The sequence below is a fragment of the Alexandromys fortis genome, unplaced genomic scaffold (assembly GCF_014885135.2).
Source record: "Alexandromys fortis isolate MF-2015 unplaced genomic scaffold, M_Fortis_MF-2015_v1.1 scaffold_175, whole genome shotgun sequence".
In the NCBI taxonomy this organism is placed as follows: Eukaryota; Metazoa; Chordata; class Mammalia; order Rodentia; family Cricetidae; genus Alexandromys; species Alexandromys fortis.
In genome coordinates this window covers 2,663,098-2,681,021 of record NW_026068065.1, presented here as the reverse complement: position 1 = coordinate 2,681,021, position 17,924 = coordinate 2,663,098, and the positions used below count along the sequence as shown (strand labels likewise).

At 46.3% G+C, this 17,924-nt stretch overlaps 1 protein-coding gene across 4 annotated transcripts; it reads left to right on the top strand.

The window, feature by feature from the left end:
- Window positions 1-1,319: 1,319 nt before the first annotated feature.
- On the top strand, window positions 1,320-17,924 carry Zbtb24 (zinc finger and BTB domain containing 24). 4 transcript variants are annotated; one of them, XM_050120534.1, is made up of 7 exons: window positions 1,320-1,469; window positions 2,510-3,486; window positions 5,957-6,124; window positions 6,607-6,690; window positions 7,511-7,594; window positions 13,657-13,738; window positions 15,222-17,924. In XM_050120534.1, the coding sequence occupies exons 2-7, from the start codon at window positions 2,538-2,540 to the stop codon at window positions 15,919-15,921; spliced, it is 2,067 nt and encodes a 688-aa protein (XP_049976491.1). In that variant the 5' UTR covers window positions 1,320-1,469; window positions 2,510-2,537; the 3' UTR covers window positions 15,922-17,924. The 4 variants fall into 4 exon arrangements, 2 of the variants coding, with proteins under 2 accessions (XP_049976491.1, XP_049976492.1); XR_007588427.1 differs by lacking the exon at window positions 15,222-17,924 and having other exon boundaries at window positions 6,607-6,706; window positions 13,657-13,743; XR_007588428.1 differs by lacking the exon at window positions 15,222-17,924 and having other exon boundaries at window positions 6,607-6,706; window positions 7,431-7,594; window positions 13,657-13,721.

The window sequence follows — 17,924 nt, the reverse complement described above, 5'->3', positions numbered from 1 at the left end:
TGTTTCCTTTATAAGTGTTGCCTTGGTCGTAGTGTCTCTTTACAGCAATAGTAAACCCTATCCAAGACCTCACTTATCTCAGTATTTCCTCTGTGAGTGATCAAAGGTCTACGTATAAACTATGCTCTAATAATATCACTATCAAAATCTCCAACCCTACAGATCTTGCTATCAGCTAACATTTTAAATTTTTCAATATTTTTAGCATTTTTGGTTATTTTCATTTTAATTTGTGTTTTTACATAGTTATCAAGACACATCTCACGTTTAGCATGGCCACCTCGTATACAGCCCTCCTGATGGTCTTCCTCAAACTGGCTCCTGGTGACCAGTTCCTTGTGACACTGTTACTAATAGCCAGCTTCCCATTTAAACAAATTAGTCTGTATGTAAAATTAAAAAAAAAATTTTAAAAATAGATTGGGTAGTATATTTGATCTAGTTTATTTGTTTACTCTCCAAATTAGACACCTATTTTTACTACAGGACTACACAGAGACACCCTGTCTCCCCTAACCGCCCCACCACCACCACCACCAAAGAACGAAAACTTAATTCCACCTCTAGTTTTCCAAACGGTGACGATATAGATGGCAGGTTTGGAATCTGGAAGTGGAAATAATTAGTTATGAGAGAAGCATAAACACTGTGTGGAAACGCTCGAACAGTTGGAAATAGGTCCAGAACGAATCTGAGTGGGACTTGGAGACCAAACTAAGGAGCCATCTATCCAGAGGGGACACTAGAGCCACACCAGATGCTACCCAGAAGAGTGACTACCTGTATTTGGAGAACTCTCCCATCCTCCGGGGTATTAGAGCGAACAATACTGCATCTAAGACAACTGAAACCCTCAACAGTCTCTTGAAAATGCTGGAAACGTGAAGAAAAACAACGGTCATTTCAGTCACAGTTGCCAAGCCAAGCACTTACTCAGCCCCTTCTAACCCTACCAGATGGGCACTGGTTTTAACAGCCCCATTCCACGGATAAACAAGGCGCGGAGGACGCGTAACTCGGGGAGGGAAGGGAGGCAGACGAGAGAAACATTCAGGGGTTAACTATTACATTAGCATTCGATGGTGACGATAAAGACGGAGGTAGCTTTATTCGTCCACCACGCACGCCTCATCAGCAGTTTGGAGTCTACCGGACAAAAGTGACTGAGGTTTCGGCGGAGAGGTGACAGAGCAGCGGGACACAGGCTCCGACGGACAGGCAGGTTCCGCATCAGCCCGTCCCTTTCCGGATTCCCCAGCAAACTCCGCCCCGGGGCGGGGCTATACGGTCACGTGGTCTTACGGCCGAAGGTGCGCGCTTCCGGGTTGGCGATCGCGGAGTCCGCGGGAGCTGAGATCCAGCGCGCAGTGGCGGTGGGGGCGGGGGAGCGGCGACGTGCCCTGCCAGCCGGGTCCCCTCTAGGTGGCCGGGTGGGCTGGTCGCGGCAGGACCCCGCTTGGCCCCGACAGGTACGTCCGCCGCCGGTGGGCTGGGCCCGGGGGGCCTTGCGCCTTGGAGCGCTCGCGGGACCCAGGCCCCGGGCCTGGAACGCAGCTCGGAGCGGCGCTGCTCTGCGCGGGGCTTCTTGACGCGGGTGAGATTTCACCGCAGATCTCTCTTGCGTGCATTCATTTTTATCTTTCTCATATTGGTTCCCACAGACCAAACAGCTAATCACGTGTAGGATTGAGGCAGCATAGCCCCAACTCCAGCATTGTGCAGCCACACTAATTTTTGGTTTTTCGAGACAGGGTTTCTCTGTAGCTTTGGAGCCTGTCCTAGCACTCGCTCTGTGGACCAGGCTGGCCTCGAACTCACAGAGATCCAACCACCTCTACCTCCCGAGTGCTGGGATTAAAGTCTGCGCCACCAACGGCTGACTTTTTTTTTTTTTTTAAGNAACCACCCCGGCTGTCCTGGAACTCACTCTGTAAACCAGGCTGGCCTCGAACTCACAGAGATCTGCCTGTTTCTGCCTCCCAAGTGCTGGGTTTAAAGGCGTGTGTTACCACTGCCCAGCTGAGAGTGCACTTTTAAAAGACTGAAGTTTTCAAGTGTTTGGATATTTTTCAAAGTTTTATTTATTTTTTGAGACAGGGTTTCTCTGTAGCTTTGGAGACTGGCCTGGAACTAGCTTTTGTAGACCAGGCTGGCCTTGAACTCACAGAGATCCGCCTGCCTCTGCCTCCCGAGTGCTAGGATTAAAGGCGTGCGCCACCACCACCACCACCACCACCACCCGGCTCACACTTACAAAGTTTAAATACCAAATTAATGCAAGGGAAGGCTGTACAGATGTTTGATCCAGAGGAAATTCCAGACCATAAGAGGTTATGTGGATGGATAGTGGAGAGGCATCCGTAGCCACAACAGGATGGGAACCCAAGGCTGGGTTTCTGAGTTGACTTCAAAGGTGGTAATGACAGTGATGGTTCGTGTCAACTGAAGCACGAACACAGCCTTGTTAGACAGTATTTCCTCCTAAATAAACCTTGTTTTCTTATTTCAGATTTAATCCTCTTCAGAGTCTGGAGAAGATGGCAGAGACAACACCTGAGCCTTCTGCTCAGCTTGTTGTGCACTCAGACACGCACAGTGACACTGTCCTGGCTAGCCTCGAGGACCAGAGGAAGAGAGGCTTTCTTTGTGATATTACTTTAATCGTGGAGAATGTGCATTTCCGAGCCCACAAAGCCTTACTCGCTGCCAGTAGCGAGTATTTCTCCATGATGTTTGCGGAAGAGGGCGAGATTGGCCAGTCTATCTATATGTTGGAAGGTATGGTTGCAGACACCTTTGGTATTCTGCTGGAGTTTATCTACACAGGCTATCTACATGCCAGTGAGAAAACTACAGAACAGATCCTGGCTACTGCTCAGTTCTTGAAAGTCTATGATCTGATAAAGGCATACACAGACTTCCAGACGCACCATAGCTCCCCAAAGCCGCCGGCTCTGAACGGCACGGGTACCCCAGTGGTCGTTATTTCTAATAAGAAGAATGATCCTTTAAAACGGAAGCGGGGAAGACCGAGAAAAGGCAGTAGCGTGCAGGAGGGGAAATCAGAACTAGCTTCAGAGGAGGAGATGCAGCTCAGAGTGAACAATTCGGTTCAGAACAGACAAAACTCGGTGGCTAGAGAAGGGGGCGGTGTGGAACCGAGCGAACAGATGCCAAAAGAAAAGAACTTGGAGCCTGCGGGTGAGCCAGGGAGGGTGGAGGAGCTGCCTGCCGAAAAGGATGAGAACTGTGACCCCAAGGCTCGGGATGGACAGGATAGCCTGAGCAGGTACAGCAAGCGGAGGATTCGGAGGTCTGTCAAGCTTAAAGACTACAAACTCATTGGAGATGAAGACGACCAGGCTTCTGCCAAGAGGCTGTGTGGAAGAAAAAAGCGCGCCGGTGGTCCTGAGGCCCGCTGTCAAGACTGTGGCAAAGTCTTTAAGTATAATCACTTTTTAGCCATCCACCAAAGACGCCACACTGGTAACTACACTTTCCAAACTTAGTGCACCTCATTGGGAAATTGGGAATGTCATGACAGTAATTAATAATTTCTGCATGATAGGCTCTGCAGTAAACCCTTCGTAGGTGCTGTGTTTAGTTCTCAGTAGTCTCACAGTAGGTAACGCCCGCAGTGTACAGATGAGGAGAGGGTCTTTGAGCAGACTCAGCCATGCCACGATGACCCAGCAAGCCTGATCCAGAACAGAGCCCTGGGTTTTGTTTTGTTTGCTTACCAAGTTATCCACCCCCTCCAGCCCTTTGATTTGTTAGTGTTCCCATCTTTGCAGATGCCTTCTCTTGCCGTTCTATAGACATCTTTATAGTTCAGCCATTTTCCTCCTTTTGGGTGCTTTAGTCCCCCTTGTCATTGAAATGTCCTCTCCATATGACCAATATGGCAACCACTTACAACATAGAGACCTTTTTCCCCTCTTTTACAGTCCCAGAGATGGAACCCAGGGTTTAGGTGCTGGATCCCTAAAATTCAAGTTTTATCGCTTGAATTTAGGTAGCAGGACTGAGAAACTAATTTTAATTTTGTTTCATAAGCATGTATGTCTGATGGCTACCATATTGGACAATGTATCTCTAGCAGAAATCCTCAAGCATTTATTTATTATGTATATGTCTGTCTGTGTGTGTCTGCAGGCCAGAAGAGGGCACCAAGCCTCATTACAGATGGTTGTGAGCCACCATGTGGTTGTTGGGAATTGAACTCAGGACCTTTAGAAGAGCAGGCAATGCTCTTAACCACTGAGCCATCTCTCCAGCCCCTCTTGAGCTGTTTAATTTGCCCTGTTTCAGGTCAGGTTGTAATTGTCGCTGGGAAGCCTCCCTGTATGGGCTAGTGTTTAGTTTTGCTGTCACGTGACCTAGCCGCACCTGCTGCTGTGTTTCTGAGCCTGCTCATTAGAACCACCTAGAGCCTCTGCAGCTGTGCCCCACACCCAGGCTTCTGGGATTTCCCCGGATTAGCCATGTTTGCAGTTTCCCAGAGGTCTCTCTGTCATCAGTGACTGTACTCAAGTCACTCCCCAACACCACAGAAGCCGGTCATTGTATGATCCCCGCACTCCAGAAGTGGAGACAGGAGGATCTCAAGTTCAGGAGCCTACTTGGCTGCAAGGCAAGCCAGGGATATGTGAGAGGCTCTCTTGATAAAGAAAGCCCCTCAGCTTCTGTATGGTGAGAACCTGAATTAGGGCACTATGAACAGAACAAAATGCCGACTATGTGTTGAACTGTGCTGGGTTCTATTTTATTCTCTAATGGGCTCTGTAACTAATGGATGCAAATACTAGGTTGTTTATCCAAATTGCACGTAATTTAAAGTATTTCATTGTTCAGTAAAACAGCGTGTAGAATCTTTCCTTTATTCCCCCGGGCCTGAAATTTTGCATTCAGCCTGTGTGCATGTTTTCTCCTTTTGCTTTTATTTATCACACATTATTTTGTCCCCAGTGTTTCTTTTCCAGTCCAGAACTCCTCCTCTCTTAATTTCTTAGACACGACTTGTAATTTTTTTTTATTTTTTACCTGTACTTTCCATCTTTGCTTTAGTTTCTGAGAGATTGCCACTGTACTTATAAGCCTCTAGGTTTGCTATTTCTACATTTTTGTTTGGTTTTTAGGAACTTAAATTTTTCTTTTCAGTTCTAGAGCCCCAAGCCAGGGCCTTGTACTTCCTTGGGCAGTTGCTCTACACCTAAACTAAATCCCCCAGCCCCAGTAAATTGTTGTGTTGGTTTGAGACTTGATCTCATTATATAGTCTAGCTGGCCTTGAAATCTGATCTTCCTGCCTCTGCTTCCCAATGCTGGTGTTACAGTTAGGTGCTGCTGTGCCCAGTGTCCCTGATACCTTCTGTGCATTGCTGGTTTCCGTATCTGCTGTGGGGTCTGTCTTCACTAGCAGAGGCTTCCCTTGACTGTAGTATAAGGATTGGTTTTTATTTTATGTGTATGAGGGTTTGCCTACATGTATGTATGTATGTATGTGCACCACGTGAATGTCTAGTACCCAGGGAGACCAGAAGAGAGTGTCAGTCAGATTCCCTGGAGTTTCAGGTGGTTGGGTGTCACCTGTGGGTGCTGGGAACCCAATTATGGTCCTCTGTAAGAACAGAGCCACTTCTCCAGCCCGAAATATAGTGATTTTTTTAACCCCTAATAATATGCAAGATCAGGGCACTAAAAGTTATTGGCATTTCTATGAATATGAAGGCTGGGTTTTAAAAGTTAGGTTGCATCTCATGGCTTCTACCTGTTGGTTTTGATTTCATCTATTCCACTTTCTAGACCTTTATTACTGACAGCTCACCTATCCACTGGACTTTGGGTGTTTGCCCTAAATATAGTTATGAATGATTCTGTATTACATATTTTAATTTGGGAGGAAGAGAAGAGTGCACAGGTCCTATTTATACCATGCTTCTTGGCTTTGATCGCAGGGGAACGACCGTTCAAATGTAGCGAGTGTGGAAAGGGCTTTGCCCAGAAGCACTCCTTGCAGGTCCACAGCAGGATGCATACTGGGGAGCGGCCATACACCTGCACCGTGTGCAGCAAGGCGCTGACCACCAAGCACTCACTGCTGGAGCATATGAGCCTGCACTCAGGTATGGGACTTGCACTTGAAGGCCCCCAGTCACCAGCTTCCTATTTCCTGGGGTGGCATTTCTAGCATCTAAATGGTGTTTTTGCAGCCTGGTGTCATTTCCCACACAGTGCCATTGAAAGACAAGATTGTGCATGTGTTGATGTGCTGTTCTGAACTACACCAGCCTTCAGCTAGAACTTGTTAACTGGCCGCTGCGGTGCAATGTATATTTAAATGTGTTTTACTTAAACACTAGAGTTTAGAATTCTCTAAGTGAGAACCACTGCAGCCAGCAGTTCTACCTCAGGCTTCACTTCCCCCTATGGCTTTGCATAGTTTTGCACACCCTGGAAAGTCTGCTTCTGGGTACGTAGACAAGATGCTCATATCACTTGTAGAAAATGGGAACCTGAGCACTGTGTTATTGAACTTCTTCATGGGCATTCTAATTCTCTGCAGTTTGGGCATGGTTTAAGTGTTTTTTTATTCTTTAACTGGCAGGGCAGAAGTCTTTTACCTGTGATCAGTGTGGAAAATATTTCAGCCAGAAAAGACAGCTAAAGAGTCATTACCGAGTCCATACAGGTACGATACCAATAAGGTGAGAAAAGTTTTGCATCGCTGGGGAAGAAGTGCAGATACAAAGTGTTTGTGAAACAGTAGGTTCATCTTACAGAATGAATGAAAGAACTGGAAAAAACAGTCGGGCTAAGAATGCAGCTCGTTTAGTAGATAACTTGCCTAGGGTTCCACCCTCAGTGTCATATAAAACTAGGCAGCAAGCACACATCTGTTATCCCAGCACTTGAGATACGGAGGCAAGAGGGTCAGAAGTTCAAAATCACCCTCAGGTATGTAGTGAATTTAAGACCGGACTGGGATACCTGAAACTAGCTATAAAAAAAAATAAATAAAAAAAAGAAAAAGAAAAGAAAAGTCAGGGGTTGTAGTGTTATTCTGCACTACTGTAAGACTCAATTTAATGTTTGCACCATAATTTTGGAACCATACATAGAACCACCACAGAACTGTTGTATCCAAAAGTGCTGCTTGCTCAAGAGGCTTCAGGTAGTTGGCTGTTAGTGGCATCTAGAAAGGGATGTCTCAGCCATGGCTTCTGATTGCTAAAGGTCCTATTCTTCCTGCCAGCTGATAAGAAATGAATCGGGGGTGGGCATCACTCAAGCTCAGCTGGCCAGTCCCTGCGGTGTTTGAGGAGAAGGGCATTCAGAAGGGCGAGGGGGACTCTTGCTCAGTGAGATGCATTGGGGTAATAAAGTTTATTGTTGTTGGGAAGTGCCATATTTACAGTGATTATTTTTCAGGGAAGCGCTTTAACAGAAATCACTGAAGAAATGCAGGGAGAGCATGCATGCACTGACACTTTTTTTATCGTTGCGGCAAGGCCACTCACTACCAGAATGCAGCCACTGCCATAGAAAATTCATGGATGTGTCTCAGCTAAAGAAGCATCTGCGAACGCACACAGGTAACCCGCCTCTCTTTCAAGCCTCCCTGCTGCACATGGTGTCCTCCGCCTGTGCTTGGTATGCTTATTGTCTGCGCGGTGCATCCTAAGTTTTATTTAAAAGTCCAAAGTGAAGGCAAAGTGCTGTAAGCCAGCACAAAATGCTATGGCCACTGTTGTGTGAGGACATTACATCCCGCTTTGAGTCGGCAGAAAATGGAGAGCACCTGACGAATGCTGTTCACGTGTGAGAATTCGTGTCATTCCACAGCCCAGTGTCAGTCTCGGTCTGGCTCTGTGTCACTCTGTCCCTTCAGCACTGAAGGGGAGAGCAATATATTGTTTAGAAAAGAAAGCATACACCAGACACGAAGGTAGACACAAGGTTCCTCTCTCTGTCCTCTGGAGCCAGTGCTCAGCTATGAAATTGCTACCTCCCAAAGAGGCAGGAATGAGAAGGCAGCATTTTTGGAGCAGGTAGGGTTTTTTGTTTTGTTTTGTTTTGTTTTGTTTTACATTTTAAGTTCAGAGGAATAAAAGTGTCCATCTTAGACCTTTTGGAAGGGATATGGGTTAAAAATAAGCCTGTTGGATTTTTCCAAGAAACAGTTTCTATTAAGGTAGATTATTTAATGATTCTGTCAAGTTGTCTGCTAATATTGTATAGGCAGATCTCCTAGATCTGGCCAGCCTGGTCTACGGAGTGAGTTCCAGGATCGCCAGGGCCATACAGAGAAACTCCTGCTCAAAAGACAAAAACAAACACACACAAGAATTGTTTAGCTTTTGGCACTTCGATTTTTTTTAATGCAGGTTGGTAATTTCCTGACTTAAAGAAAACCTAAGTATTATTATCCAAGTGCCTGGGACCAGAAACTCCCCAAACCCCAAAATGTTCCAAATCCCAAACTGTTTTAAGTGTCAATGTGATGCCACAGTGGAAAGTGCCACACCTGTCCTCATGGGACAGGGCATAATCAAAATTTAGGTACACCAGAAATACTGTCTAAATTCTCACCAGGGGGCTGGAGAGGTGGCTCTGTGGTTAAGAGCATTGCCTGCTCTTCCAAAGGTCCTGAGTTCAATTCCCAGCAACCACATGGTGGCTCACAACCATCTTTTATGAGGTCTGATGCCCTCTTCTGGCCTGAAAACATACACACAGACAGTATATTATATGCATAATAAATAAATAAAAATATTTAAAAAAATAAATTCTCACCAGGCTATGTGGAGGAAGTTTATATAAAGCATGATGAATTTTGTGTGTAGATTTGATCTCATCTCTAAAATGTGTGTATATGTGTGTGAAAGAGAGAAAAAGACAGAACAAGAGAAAAAATTTCTAAAATCTGAAAAAAACATCTGTGTTATTTCTGATTCCCAGCAGTTTTGAGATTTATTTGTTTTTATTTTACGTGTAAGTGTGGTTTGCCTGCATTTATGTGTGTGCCACATGCACGCAGTACTCCCAGAGACCAGAAGTTGTTGGCTCCATTGGAAGAGCAGTCACTGTTTTTTCTCACTGAGCAATCTCTTCAGACCCCTGAGCACTTAGGAAATTATCTTATAAGGGGTGACTTTTATGAAACTTACTCTGTACATTCTTAATTTTTTACACTATGTGTATGTGTCCATCCATGTGCACACAGTGCCACAACATACATGTGAAAGTCGGGACAGCTTGTTGGAGACTTGGGTATCAGATTTAGGTTCTCAGACTTGGTGTCATCACCTGCCAAGCATCTTGGTGGCTCCTTGGCTTCCATAGGCTTTCTCACTGGTACGGCTGTGGACTGTAATGCAGCCATTCACTGCATGTTTACTGACCATTTGCTGATTACCAGGCTGTCTTAGGCCAACGGACAGATAAAGAGATGTCCATAGTCCCTGCTGGTGTGACATCAGCGTTTGAGAATGGAGGCCCAGACAACAGATAGGGAGCATTCCATGGTGCATGGAAATTAGATATGGTGCGGGAAAGCAGGTGTGGGAAGAGGTGCTTCTCTTTGGGTGGGGCTGTCCTGGAAGGTCTCAGGAATGGAAGCCGCTTGAGTGGAAACCACAGCGTGCTGTGGGGAGACAGCAGTACAAAGCCCTCAGCTGGGGCGCTAGGAGAAGGACGCTTGGGTAGACCACAGGGACAACAGGGCCATGTAGCACAGTTTGTTTGTTTATAGCTGCACACTTCAGACATTTGTGAAGCTCTAAAACAAACAAACAAACTGGGTAAACTTCAATCCCAGCACTCGGGAGGCAGAGGCAGACAGATCTCTGTGAGTTCGAGGCCAGCCTGGTCTACAGAGCAAGTTCCAGGACAGGCTCCAAAGCTATAGCAAAACCTTGTCTCGAACCCCTACCCCCCAAAAAAGGAGATGGTCTCTCCCTCATAATGAACCATCTCAGGAGACTGTGTAGTCTATGTGGTGAGTTTGTTATTAAAATGCAAAAAAAAAAAATTAGACATTGGTCCCTGTTGGGAAGAATGAGCCAAACCCTACAGAACATCAGGGTTCTTGAAGGACAGGGTCTTCGTACAACACATCTGTCTCTAGCACTCAGCTCATTGGCCACATCGGCAGCTCATTCCTTAACCCTGAACTAGGATGTAAAGCAGGCGTTTGCCAGCATAGCCATGCTTGGTTTAAGAACCTAGACCCTCACTTGTTTCTCAGACCACAAGTGCACACTCTCTCCAGGTGAGATGCCATGCACCAGACACCAGAGAAACCAAAGGCGCATTGTATCTCTGTTCCCCAGGAGGATACCGAAGGCCACTTGTCCAGTGGGCAGGAGGCGCTGCCGTGAGCGCTGCCGCTAAGAGAAGGATCTGGCTCATGGTCTCACAGTTGGATATTTTCCCTGACCTGGAGCAGGTCAGGCTTGTGGGACATAGTCAAGCCAGGCAAACTCACACAACTGATAAGGGGCCATTTGTTTGTTGTGGGATTTCTTCTTTGGAAAGGGTCTTGCTACATGGCTCAGCTTAGCCTAAGAACTTGGTCCCTGTGTATCAGAAGCATGAGTGCTGGGACTGTAGGTGTGCTCTACCACCATGAACTGTGGTTTTCTCCTGTCCTTAAGGTGGGAACGTTGCTCAGTGTGCGTGTGTGCAGCAGCCATCCTTGTGAGTAGCTTCTGCTGTACAGAGTACTTCCACCTCTCCAGCAGCTCTGTCCCTTAGATTGTGTTAGATAAACACTGCTCCTACGTGTGGGCTCCTATGCTCATGTGGCTGTCCTGTCCAGTCACATGACAAAGTTCATGATGTCACAGTTTCAGTCACAACCTCATTCTGTGAGTTAGGTATGAAGCTGCCAAAGTTTCTCTGCCTGTGTTGAGATGAGTCCATTTTGCTTGTTACAGTTTTCCTGGGATCTGGGGCACTCGGGACCTCATGCCCTTGCAGAGTCTGTGTGTATCTGTTAAGAATCTCAGTGCAGTGTGATGGGACCCAGAAGGGAGGGCAAGTTTTGTTCCCCAGAGTGGAGCCCTGGATCAGGAAAGCAGAGCAGGTGCTGGGTGACTCAGAGAGCATGTAGGTGTGTCACCAGTCGGATGGACGTGGGGATTTGAGACTGTAAAAGCCCAGTGGTTTGCAGAGAACCAGTGTGGTGAGGCTCCAGACAGTGGGGCAGACCACTGAAGCAGCAGGGCCATGAATAGGGAGAGGGACGTCTGTAATGTGTCTTGAGAAGGCTTGAGCAGCCTTGGAGGGCGAGCAGAGAAGGGAGGGTCTGGGATAGATGGTTGGCAGACTGAGACAGGCCTTGAGGTTAGGAGGGCGGTGAAGAGACTGGCGCGCATTAATTTAGGACAGAGTCGTCACTGCTGACATGACAAACTGTTAGTAGTCCAGATTTTAAAAAGTTGGGGGCAGAAGTCGTGGCCCCTCTGGGACTGAGTCAGCTCTGCCTGCATCTTCCTGAGTCATCCTCCTGTCTCTGGCCTCAACTTTCATTGTTACTGTCTGAGCTTCATGTTACAGACTTCCTTCTGGTCTCTGCTGCTCAAGCCCTCGTGTCTCCGCCTTTAACCTCTGTTCCATCTGTCTCTTGCATCTCGTGGCCCCAACCACAATACCTCATGCATAGTCTGACAGGAAATCCTCCCTCTAGTCTACTTATTGGCACACTCTGAACACATCATCTGTCTACTTAAACCTCTGTCTGGGATTTTGGCTCGTCTTTGAGCCCAGCACTCCTCAGTGAATCCTTGTGCCCCTAGCATTTTGGTTGTACTTAGGCCAGTGCCCTGGCATCCTGTCTGCACTCAGTGCTGTGGATTTCAGTCGTTGTTGGAGCACACTCCAAGTTTCCTACCCTCTCAATAGACTGCGCACCCTTCCTGAAGCTGTGATCGTCTCTTTGGCTACTGTCTCTCCTAGCTGCAACTTTGCTGGAGGTCTCCCAGTGTTTCTGAACTAAATAAAAGAGGAGTGGCCCCGGGTTGAAGAGAGAGTTCACATAGAACAGGTCTGAAGCCAGGGGTGAGAGATTCCGTCACCATGGCTTGAGTGTCCTACACCAGTGTTGCAGTCCTAATGGCTGACGAAAAGCGTTAAAACATCAGATGCCCCATTAGTGGGGCAGTGGGGCACTGAGAAGGAGGAGTTTAGTCCTTTCCCTTCCCCTCCAGTGTCCTTGCTTCTCCACCTTCTGTCCTGGAGGTACAACAAGAAGGCCCTAGCCAGGTGTAGATCCCTGAACTTTGAACTTCCCACTCTGTTGAACCAGAGCTGTGCACAGTGATAAATGCCTTTGATCTTAGTACTCAGGAGACAGGCATGCGGACCTCTGTGATTTGAGGCCAGTCAGAACTACACAATGAGACTATATAAAAAATACTGCCGACTCTGTGTATTTGAAGCCCAAGTGGAACAGGTACAGTCTACATGAGAGGTGGGACCTGACTGAGGTCTGAGTAGCCGCAGTTCTGATTAGAAAGCCGCCTGCCTGTAACCTTTGCGTGATGAAGGCAAGGCAACCATGTGCACATGCTGATTCGTCCAGCTTGTCTTGTGTGTGGGTGCCGTGCTGGGTGGAGCTCGGAGACAAGTCTAGTCTGAAAGAGCAACTCTCCTCTGCTTTCTGTAGTGAGGCCAGGTCTTGCTGTTGGCTTTTCCAAAACTCCTCTCACCTCCTTTAGAATCCCTTACGTCACTTGGCTTCTGGGGGAGCTGAGAGTCCATTGTCGCATGTGTGGTGTGCAGCCCAACACTGAAAAACACTTGTTGCTCTTAACAAGTGAAATCTGAGTACTTGCACGTTTTATGTGAGCCGTAGACCACCGTGGGAAAGTCATTCATTTGGCAGGGTTTCTGGAATAGTAGAGTGCGTGTGTGTTGTGTGTGTGTGTGTAGATCTGTGACCTGTTGGAGGGTGAAGCCTTGCCTGCTGTCTCCTGATATGGCCACTGGAGCAATTGCTGCTACTGTGACATGTTCTGTCAGTGTGGAAAGGCCCACACTGTTTACCATGTTGACAGTGTAGAACCAGGAAGTAAGAGACCCTTTTCAAGACTGCTGTGATCTACAAAGGAGGAAGTGAGAAATAGATTCTAGACATATTTGGAAGGTAGATATAAATGTGAGCAGTGTGCCCTGGTGCACAGAGGTCCCTTCGAAGGTCCTGGGCCACCTTGCTCAGAAGTTCTGCAGAGGTGCAAGAGTCAGTGTTAGACACAAGGGGAGAAAATGCAGGGGTTCTTTTGTTACCCACATATGAAATGCTTCTCCATCATCATGGGAAGGAACCACAGCTCCTCTGTATCCTCTTGGCACCGCCCAGATGTGCTTCCTGCGCTCTAACAGAATGGCCTTTGTTCCTCCCATTGGGAAAGTAATGCCCTGAGTTCTTATTTTGTTGTTGTTGTTCTTTTTTTTTTTTCCCCCTCCAAGAAAGGGTTCCTGGCTGGCTGTCCTTGAACTCTCTGTTTACCAGGCTGGCCTTGAACTCACAAAGATCCTCCTACCTCTGGGTGCTGGAATCAGAGGTGTGTGCCACCACCACCTGGCCAAGGTTGTTATTTTTCAGTGTCGGGTGTGAATTAATACACGCTTTTCTCTGTTTTCCTTTTTCTAGGCGAGAAGCCATTTACCTGTGAAATCTGTGGGAAATCTTTCACGGCAAAGAGCTCCCTCCAGACTCACATCAGAATCCACCGGTAAGCTTGTTTGGGGCTGGGTGACGTGGGACCCTCTCTAGCCTTGCATACACCTGGGATACTCTTGCATACACCTGGGACTGTAAGTGTATGCCACCGCACCTGGCTTTTTTGTCATTTAGCGGCCTCACTGAAGTCTGGTGTTGTGTGTGGGGTAACCTTTGCCCTATATAAGCTTTACTTCCAGTTGTTACTCTGATAGAATTTTCTGTGTGGTTTATTATCTTTTTTTAAAAAATAATTTCTCAGACAAAACCAGCAATATTGGTTCTGGCCCATAAAAGCCTTCATTGTTTGCTTCATTGTTTTGTTGTAGTTTTTATTTGGGGAGTGATCTGAAGCTTACATCTTCAATCAGAAGTAAACATTAAGGCCTGGGGAAGCGGCTCAGCGAATAAACTACTTTTTGCAGGAGAATGAGAATTTGTTCAGATCTCCAGCCCCATGCAAAAGCCAGAGGCGGTGCTGCATGTATGTCAGAGGGTGGAGGAAGGTGGATCCCGGGGGTTGTCTGACCACCAGGCTAGCCAGAATGGCGGGCTCTGGGTTCAGTGAGAGACCTCAGACAATCAGGTACAGAGAGAGAGAGAGGAAGACAACCAGTGGCGACCTCTGGCCTCCACACGCATACAGAGATACGCTACACACTCAAGTTAAACCATTAGTGAAGTCTGAAGCTTGAAGTCTCAGCACATAGGAGGTAGAAGCAGGAGGGTGGCCACAAGTTCAAGGCTAGCATGGACCACAGAGTTAGACCATGACTCAAAAGGAAGAAAATATGGAGTTAAGCATGATAGCACATGCCTACAAGCCCAGCACCTAGTAGGCCAGAAGCAAGAGGATCAACAGTTTGAGACCAAACTGGATTGCATAGGAAAATTCCATCCAAAAGAAAAGAGTTCTGTTGATAAAAATTATGGACTTACGTATATTTCTAAAAGCTTCAAAAGTAATTAGGAGCTGTTAAAATTTTAATATTGATATTAATCATAATACATACATATCTATTTGACCTTTAGAATCTAAAAATCAGCTGTAAGAACTAAAAGCAAAATAGAACTCTTTGTATAATATGTAAATGTTTACTTTCTTACCTGAAACACATATAACAATAGACCTATGAAAGTTCATCCCCCATAGCCCAGTCCCACCTGCCACCCTACCATAAGCCCTTTTTTATTTTTGAGACTTGGGGAAGCACATGGAAGCGGTTCAATCTAAGTCAGTTGGTAGGACCTGTGACTTTGGACGCTGCCTGGCCAGTGGCTCCCGTGTTGTTTTCTTTTGGTGTGAAGCGGAGCTGGCACTAATTTGAAGGCTTTGACATGGGTTTAAGCATTGGCATTCGGGAAAGGAATTCTTATAAAGAGGACAGCAAACACTCAAAATGCAGTGCTGCTGGGCCCAGCGTTCCTTTAGCTTTGATGTCTTCTGCTAAGTAACCAGGAAGTAGGAGCAAGTGTTTCTGTGTGTTTTCTTACAGAGGAGAAAAGCCATACTCCTGCAGCATCTGTGGCAAGTCCTTCTCTGACTCCAGCGCCAAGAGGAGACACTGCATCCTGCATACGGGCAAAAAGCCTTTCTCCTGCCCCGAGTGTAGCTTACAGTTTGCTCGCTTAGACAATTTGAAGGCTCACTTGAAAATTCACAGCAAAGAGAAACACACATCAGATTCTAGCAGCGTTTCTGGCAGTAATGCTGACGAGGTCCGGAACATTCTTCAGCTGCAGCCATACCAGCTCTCCACCTCAGGAGAGCAGGAGATTCAGCTGCTGGTAACTGATTCCGTGCATAACATTAACTTCATGCCAGGCCCCAGCCAGGGGGTCAGCATCGTACCTGCTGAGAGCTCTCAGAGCATGGCCACAGACCCAGCTGCTAACCTTGCCCTGCTCACACAGCAGCCCGAGCAACTGCAGAGCCTGATTCTTTCAGCTCAGCAGGAGCAAACAGAGCACATTCAGAGCCTTGGCATGATTGGAAGCCAGATGGAGGCCTCCCAGCCGGAGCCAGTGCATGTCATCACACTTTCCAAGGAAACGCTGGAGCATCTCCACGCCCACCAAGGGCAAACAGAGGCACTCCAGTTGGCAGCTGCTGCTTCTGATCCAGCCCAGCACCTACAGCTGACACAGGAGCCTGATCCACCCCTACCTGCTCCACTAGGCCAGGAGCAGAGCTGACCCAAGCACATGTCTGACTGTTCCACTGGACCAGTAGTGATGGCTGGTCCTTTGGGCTACCATCTTACAGATCCTTAAAGATGTGATAGCTAACCACCAGGTTATTTATCATGGACTCCATTGGGGCAGAATCTGTGTGTTGGCATTACAGATCTATCTTATCTTTAATACCAGTTCATATTTAGCATTTAAATATTGATGAGGGGCTCCACAGTCATCTACTTCGTCTCTAAAGATGGGTAGTTTCTCTTGGGAGCACTGATTTAGACTTTTCTGTAAGAGTTGAATGCTCGTGGCTATAGTGTGGTCTTCTTTAGAACAAAAAGGTATGCATAGGTTGACTCTTCTGGTATGGTGGTTGGTTCCATTCTGTTATTTCTCTTAGGCAGTATACTTGCCAGTCTAAAACAAAACAAGTCAGGACTGACTGTACCCGATTACTTCAATCAGGAGATTCCCCTCCAGTAGCTTTTCTGCCCTAAGAGAGCACCCCTTGAATTTTATCTTTGTGTGGTACGGTGGGCTGATCATGTCTCACTGAGGGTAGATTCAGATTCAAAAACCACACTCACGATACAGCAGCAAAAGGTACTTTTCTGTTGTTTGTATTCCCAGACAGGGTTTCTCCGTGTAAGTCCTGGCTGTCTTAGAACTCGTTTTGTAGACCGGACTCCTTCGAACTCACAGCCTGCCTCTGTCTCACAGGTGCTGGGATTAAAGGCGTGCACCACTACCACTTGGCACAAATTGTACTTTTAAAATTTTGAGTTCAACTTTTCTGCAAAACTTGGATTTGTACATTTTTTAAAGAAGCAGGCTGTTAAATTTTTAATTAGAATGTCTTCAGAGTATGAAACTAAATCAAGATACTCATCCCAAATAAACCAAAGTTTGTTAGATAATGACTTGATTTTCATGAAAAAGGACCCTTAATTACCTGGAACTAGAAAGTTTATTCAGTGTAAGGCCTAAATACACTACTGTAGCCTACTTGATCTCAAAATACTGATTTGCACGTTCAACCTTAGAACTTCCTAGATGTGGAAGTGTACACTAATCTATTTTTCTTAACACTCTGAAATCCATCAACACACCACTTAATTTTGAGCCTCAGAGTGGAAGTAACCCTCCTGTCCCTATGACTGTGTGTCTTTCAAACCATCACAAGAGGATTAAATTATGTTTGGCTTGTTTTCAGGATCACTGCATCTACTTGAATTCTTTGACTTTTATCTCTCATAACGCTGGTAGTGATGTTCAAGAAAGAGATGAGGGTCCTCGTAACATTATGGGGTAGGAAGTAAGTTCAAAATCAACGTCTTTTCCACAACAGTTGTTAGCTTAGCTTAGACTGCTCATATTTCCACCAAAACCCAGATGTGTTTGCATCCTGGATATGTACAGAAATAGACAATTCTTTAGGTTGGAGAGAATATGAAAGTATTCTTGTTCCATACTTACCAAGTTGTATTTTATTACCTATAATTTACAAATTGAATTACCAAAGTGGTAGACACATATCAACTAAAGTAATATGAAATTGGACCTGAATAGAGTCAATTTTTTACAAATACTGTTTTAGTATTTTATACTCTTGATTTAGTCACTTAAGCCATGTATTCCTTGTGTGTGAGTGTTGGGTGTGTGTGTGTCTGTGGAGGCCACGGGAGGACACTGGGTATCCTGATATCACTCTGCCTTATTTCCCTGAGATGGGAATCCTGAAGCTGGTGTCCAGCAAGCCTCAGCCATCCTCCTGCTTCCACCTCACAGCATGGGGGTTACAAGCACACATGGCCATCTCCTGGATTTGACCTGGGTGCTGGGATCCACGCTCAGGTCCTCACATTTGTACAGCAAGTGCTCTTACCAGCTGAGCATCTCTCTAGTCCCTGTTGATTCTTAGAACACAAAAGATTTTATGATCTCTTCAGAACTTCCTAATACTCATTTTCTCAAAAACTCTACTTTGTAATAAAGAAAATTAAGTTTTTCTCACTGGA

Excerpts from the sequence above, each read along its gene's own strand:
- Zbtb24 (XM_050120534.1), top strand. The coding sequence starts at position 2,538 with ATGGCAGAGACAACACCTGAGCCTTCTGCTCAGCTTGTTGTGCACTCA. Across the intron at positions 3,487-5,956 it reads CCACCAAAGACGCCACACTG|GGGAACGACCGTTCAAATGT; the intron begins GTAACTACACTT and ends CTTTGATCGCAG. Across the intron at positions 6,691-7,510 it reads TCATTACCGAGTCCATACAG|GCCACTCACTACCAGAATGC; the intron begins GTACGATACCAA and ends CGTTGCGGCAAG.